This window comes from Boleophthalmus pectinirostris, unplaced genomic scaffold (genome assembly GCF_026225935.1).
Source record: "Boleophthalmus pectinirostris isolate CB_2022bp ecotype Guang Dong unplaced genomic scaffold, ASM2622593v1 HiC_scaffold_3, whole genome shotgun sequence".
Classification (NCBI taxonomy): Eukaryota; Metazoa; Chordata; class Actinopteri; order Gobiiformes; family Gobiidae; genus Boleophthalmus; species Boleophthalmus pectinirostris.
In genome coordinates, this window is record NW_026571299.1 from 8164404 (window position 1) to 8170498 (window position 6095).

A 6095-nucleotide genomic window follows, 5' to 3' on the forward strand; every position below is an offset into this window, starting at 1 on the left:
CTGAGGCTCTAAGGCTCTGCACGGAGCTGCAGGGGGTCTCCGGGGGGCTGCGGGCCGGGGGCGGGTCCGGCTCCGGGCGCATATAAGCGGGCTGAGGCCGGACGTGTGCCAGAACCACCGGCACGAGCAGCCCACGAGCTCAGCACTGATCCAAGCGCGTGCCTTTGGAACCAGAGCCCACTTTAGAGTCCAGCACGAGACGTGTTCACGAGACTCACAAGACCTGCACACGAGCGCAAAGTCCCGCCAACTTTGCCACTTGCGAGAGCCCGGAACCTCTGCCCCTGCGCCCAGAGCCAGAGCCAGAGTCAGAGCCAGAGTCAGAGCCAGAGCCAGAGCCAGAGTCAGAGCCAGAGTCAGAGCCCCTGTCCGGCCTGTCCCGCTCTCCTCCCGCTGATGGAGCCCGTGTTTGACCTGGACAGCAACAGCTGCGACATGTTCGCGCACTCTGACGCCGAGGAGGTGCGCGCGGAGCCCGAGCAGAAGAAGCGGCGGCGGGGGCGTGCACGCTGTGACACGCAGGTGCACGTGGTGAAGAAAACCCGCAGACTGAAGGCCAACGACCGCGAGCGCAACCGCATGCACAACCTGAACGACGCGCTGGACGCGCTGCGCCGCGTGCTGCCCGCGTTTCCGGATGAGACCAAACTCACCAAGATCGAGACGCTGCGCTTCGCGCACAACTACATCTGGGCCTTGTCCGAGACCATCCGCATCGCAGACCTGCACCAGGGCGGCCCCCAGCAGCCCCCCAGCCCGGCCTGGAGCTCCGGCTCCTCCGTCTCCTCCGCCTCCAGCTCCCCGTCCTACTGCTCCAGCCCCGGCAGCAGCCCCGCGCACGACGAATACAGCCTGGCGAGCTTCAGCTTCGCCTCGGGTCTGTTCTGAAGGCCCGGACACAAGGCCCTGAACGCGGCCTCACGTGAACTGACAGTCCGCTGCTGTGGACCTCACAGCGGGGCTCCTCTGAACTCATGTCCGCTCCTCAGCCTCCTGCAGCGGGTTCACTCAGACTGACAGCCCGCTGTTCCGGAGCAGTGACAGCGGCTCTGCTCACACAGACCCCGGGACAAGCGCGTGCTCCCGGCCTCAGAGACCGTCCGCCCCGCGCTGGTGGATCACACTTTGCCTTATTCTCAGACTGCCCTGATTGTAGCTCAGTCCGCCGTGTTTCTGTTGTTTCATGTTATTTTATTGACCCATGAGCCGTGCACTTTGGCCAGGTCACAGACTTTAGATCGGCCCGTCTGTCTTTATTTATTCTTATTGTTATGTTGTTTAAGTTGATGCTGGCGCGTGCTGGATATGTGTGATGTACATACAGAGTTTATTCTATTTACTGACACTTTTCTACAAATAAATATAACGTTTCTATGACTCATGTCTCCTCGTGCTCTTTCTCCCGCTGTGATTTAGTCATTATCCTATTATAAAAAATAAAACAGACCCAGGCCTAAAGAAGCAGCAAGCAGAGAATAAAACAGAATAAATGGGCCTGTGGGCCTCAGAATAACAAACAGGCAGAGCCGCAGATGAGCCGCTCGTCTCGTGCGGATTATCCGTGCGTCAGGCGGCGCGCGCACAGCGCGGGCCCTTTGGGGGCCTGTGGGGGCCTTTGGGGGCCTCTTTGTGCACAGCGGTTCACGAGAGTTTAATTTGAATGTGATTTGTGTGCGCGTGCATGCGCGCGGTGCATTGTGGAGGCGGCGGGACGCGCACAGATGCGGGACAAAGCGCTCACGGAGCATTAATAACTCTTTAAGCAGCAGGTGAAACCCAGATCGTCTATTGTGCAGCGCAGTGGAAAGTTAATGGGTGACCGGAGTCTCACTCTGACAGAATCAGACCTTTTTTCTGACATTGTGTTAAAATAGGCCTCACTATTCAATGTGGGTTTAAGTTTTACTTTAAACTGGATCAGAGTCTCTGCACACGGCTGTGGGTTTATGCACAGAGGCATGACTCTCACTCAGACAAGGAGACACAACACACAAAGATCTTCTTTGGACAAGAATACAAATATAAAAAGTCAGATTAAGTTTATATCCAACTTTATTAAAGAGAGAGGTCTCACTCATGTACGAAACACTGTATCTGTGGTTATAACAGGAGAAAGCACAGATAAAGATCTTTTGTTGTTTTAACACCAACTCTTTTTTCAAGGATCATCTATTGTCAAATCCATTGTAGTTTTATGCAGTCCTGAAGTCTCACTTTGATTCACTTTCACTTTAGTCCTGCGTTTGCGCAGATCATCTATTGTCTTTGTGTTGTAGTTGATGGAGGAAGTCTCACTCGGACAAATGTGAGTCCTCTAAAGTGCTCTTGTATATTATTATTGTTGGTTCTGACCCGAGTCTCACTCTGAAGCCAAAACAAAAAAACTCCCATAAAACTTCACCTCCATTCAAAGATCCTCTATTGTCCCCGGTCCCCAGTGTCTTCCCTTTGTGGAGGTGATGGCCACTTGGACAAAGACACGAGGAGCCGTAAAAGAGTCAGTGTGGAGCGTCTTTCACAAACATCGTCCACAACATCACGTCCCCTCCTCAGTGTGAAGAGCAGCGCAGTAAAAGCACCAACACACACGAGTCATACAGCATATCCACACATCAACCACTGCGCCTGAGAAGATTAAGAGCACAGCAGCAGCAGTAATAGTGGCAGTAGTATTAGTATTATTATTATTATTAGTAGTAGTAGTAGTAGTAGTAGTAGTAGTAGTAGAAGTAGTAGTTGTAGTAGTAGTAGAAGTAGTAGTTGTAGTAGTAGTAGTAAATAGAAAATTCATAAGTTTTGGTGCACTGTGCTTTGTTTAGTTCATTGTCTCGTATAACAGGAGTAACTGAGTAACTGTAGTAGTGGTAGTACTAGCACTAGTAGAGGTAGTAGTTTTAGTAGTAGTAGTGATAGTATTAATATTAGCAGTAGTAGTAGTACTAAAACAAAAATCATAACTTTTGGTGTACTGTGTTTTGTTCAGTTCATTATCTTGTATAACAGGACTAACTGCACTAGTAGTAATAATATTAGTAGTAGTAGTAGATGTAGTAGTAGTAGTGGTTGTAGAAGTAGTAGTAGTAGTAATAGTAGTAGTACTAAAAAAATGTCATAACATTTGGTGCACTGTGTTTTGTTTAGTTCATTATCTCGTACAGGAGTGACTATAGTGATAGTGGTAGTACTAGTAGTTTGATTCATTGTGTTTTGTTCAGTTTATTGTCTCGTATAACAGGAGTAACTGTAGTAGTAGTGGGAGTACTAGTACTAGTAGCAGTAGTAGTGGTGATGGTAGTAGTAATAGTAGTAGTAGTAGTAGTAGTAGTAGTAGTAAATAAAAAAGTGTAGTAGCACTTTTTTATTTACTACACAGAAGTAGCAGTGGTAGTACTAGCAGTTATAGTAGTAGCAGTAGTAGTAGTAGTAGTAGTAGCTACACAGTAGTAGTAGTAGTAGAAAAAGCAGTAGTAGTAGTAAAAAGAAAATTCATAAGTTTTGGTGCACTGTTTTTTAGTTCAGTTCATTACAGGAGTAACTGTAGTACTAGTAGTAGTAGTAGCAGTAGCAGTAGCAGTAGTAGTAGTAGTAGTAGCAGTAGCAGTAGTAGTAGTAGTAGTAGCAGTAGCAGTAGTAATATTAGTAATAGTAGTAATAGTAGTACTTAAACCCACTTTGGTGATAGTTTGATTAAGTGAAAGTTCTGCAAGTCCTGATCTAGAACTGGACTATTTTCAAGATCAGGACCAGACCAGGACCAGACTAAGACCAAACAGGGACCAGACCAGGACCAGACTAAGACCAAACCGGGACCAGACCAGGACAAGGCGTAGAACCAGATCAGACCAGATCCAGGTCCAGGTCCCGGAGCAGGTCTGGGTCTTATCCCCCGAGTGTTTGAAGAGAGATTATCCCGGAGTGAAGTGGCCCAGATTATCTCTTTAAGATTCTGATCCTCTGAACCCCGCAGGACACGCACGTGCACACTCGTACGGACACGTGCACGCTCACAGAGGCACGTGCACGCTCACAGGGACACGTGCACGCTCACAGGGACACGTGCACGCTCACAGGGACACGTGCACGCTTCCACATGCACGTTTATGAGCCGTCAAAATGATCCTGCTGTGTTTTGTCTGCGTCTAATTATGAAGTGATTTATTTTGTATACGTAGCAGAGGTGCGCGTTAGCATGCCAGTTGTTGTTAGTTTTACCATCAGAGTTGTGAAAAATGCTCATAAACTCATTGTGGTGAAGAATTAGAATGTTCAGAATGCCAGTCAAAGGTGCAGTGTCTAATAGTAGTAAAAGTAGGAATTGTAGTAGTAGTAGTAGTAGTAGTAGTAGTAGTAGTAGTAGTAGTAGTAGTAGTAGTAGTACTGTCCAAAGGGGCACAGTAGTTGATGATTACTTGGGGTGGGCAGAGTCCCCCTCCTTTTCTTCCTCTTCGTCTCTGTGTGACGAGGCAACAGATGTTCAGACTGAAACTCAAACTATAATCAATATAATCAATCAAGAACCAGACCACAGACCAAGAACCAGACCACAGACCAAGAACCAGACCACAGACCAAGAACCAGACCACAGACCAAGAACCAGACCACAGACCAAGAACCAGACCACAGACCAGACCAACAACCAGACCAGAAACTGGACCAAGAACCAGACCACAGACCAAGAACCAGACACAGACCGGACTAGAACCAGACCAGAGACCAAGAAGCAGACCACAGACCGGACCAACAACCAGACCAGAGACTGGACCAAGAACCAGACCAGAGACTGGACCAACACCAGACACAGACCAAGAACCAGACCACAGACCAAGAACCAGACCACAGACCGAGAACCAGACCACAGACCAAGAACCAGACCACAGACCAGACCAACAACCAGACCAGAAACTGGACCAAGAACCAGACCACAGACCAAGAACCAGACCACAGACCAAGAACCAGACCACAGACCAAGAACCAGACCACAGACCAAGAACCAGACCACAGACCAGACCAACAACCAGACCAGAAACTGGACCAAGAACCAGACCACAGACCAAGAACAAGACCACAGACCGGACCTAGAACCAGACCAGAGACCAAGAAGCAGACCAGAGACCGGACCAACAACCAGACCACAGACTGGACCAAGAACCAGACCAGAGACTGGACCAACAACCAGACCACAGACCAAGAACCAGACCACAGTCCGGACCAAGAACAAGACCACAGACCGGACCTAGAACCAGACCACAGACCAAGAACCAGACCACAGACCAGACCAACAACCAGACCAGAAACTGGACCAAGAACCAGACCAGACCAAGACAGACCAAGACCAGACCAAGAACCAGACCACAGACTGGAGCAAGAACCAGACCAGAGACTGGACCAAGACCAGAGATTGGACCAAGAACGGAGACTGGACCAGACAAAGACCAGAGACTGGACCAGAGACTGGACCAGAGACTGGACCGAGAATGGAGACTGGACCAGACCAAGACCAGAGATTGGACCAAGCCCAAAAACTGGACCAAGACCGGAGACTGGATTAGACCAAGACCAGAGACTGGACCAAGATCAGAGATTGGACCAAGACCAGAGACTGGACTGAGACTGGAAGCTGGACCAAATCCGGAGACCCGATCAGACCAAGACGGGAGACTGGACAAAGACCAGAAACTGGACCAAGATCAGAGATTGGACCAAGACCAGAGACTGGACCAGACCAAGACCAGTGAGTGGAACAGAGACTGAACTAGACACCAAAGGACGTTCTGAAGTTGTGGTTTTAACTTTTTATTTGACTCATGCAGGTGACGTGTCTCCTCCAGAAAGTTCCACACTGTGGCTTTAAAAGAAAAACAAAAAAACAATGAACCAGTGAAAGGAGAAAACACTTCCTGGTCTGACCTGATGCCTCTGGTCACATGACCTCTGAGAAACGACCTCTGACCCCTGGATCATAGAGTCACACTTCAGAGATTTAGTCCACACTTACCCCAAACCAGGACTAAACCAGGACTAAACCAGGACTAAACCAGGACTAGACCAGGACTGGACTGTGTTGTTTACTTCCTTGTTGCACTGCATTAGAAATT

At 48.8% G+C, this 6095-nt stretch overlaps 1 protein-coding gene across 1 annotated transcript; it reads left to right on the forward strand.

Annotated features, from left to right (window-relative positions):
- Window positions 1-396: 396 nt before the first annotated feature.
- Window positions 397-5751, forward strand: neurog1 (neurogenin 1). Its single transcript, XM_055160091.1, has 4 exons — window positions 397-877; window positions 990-1113; window positions 3515-3596; window positions 5437-5751. The coding sequence occupies exons 1-4, from the start codon at window positions 397-399 to the stop codon at window positions 5749-5751; spliced, it is 1002 nt and encodes a 333-aa protein (XP_055016066.1).
- The last annotated feature ends 344 nt before the right edge of the window (window positions 5752-6095 follow it).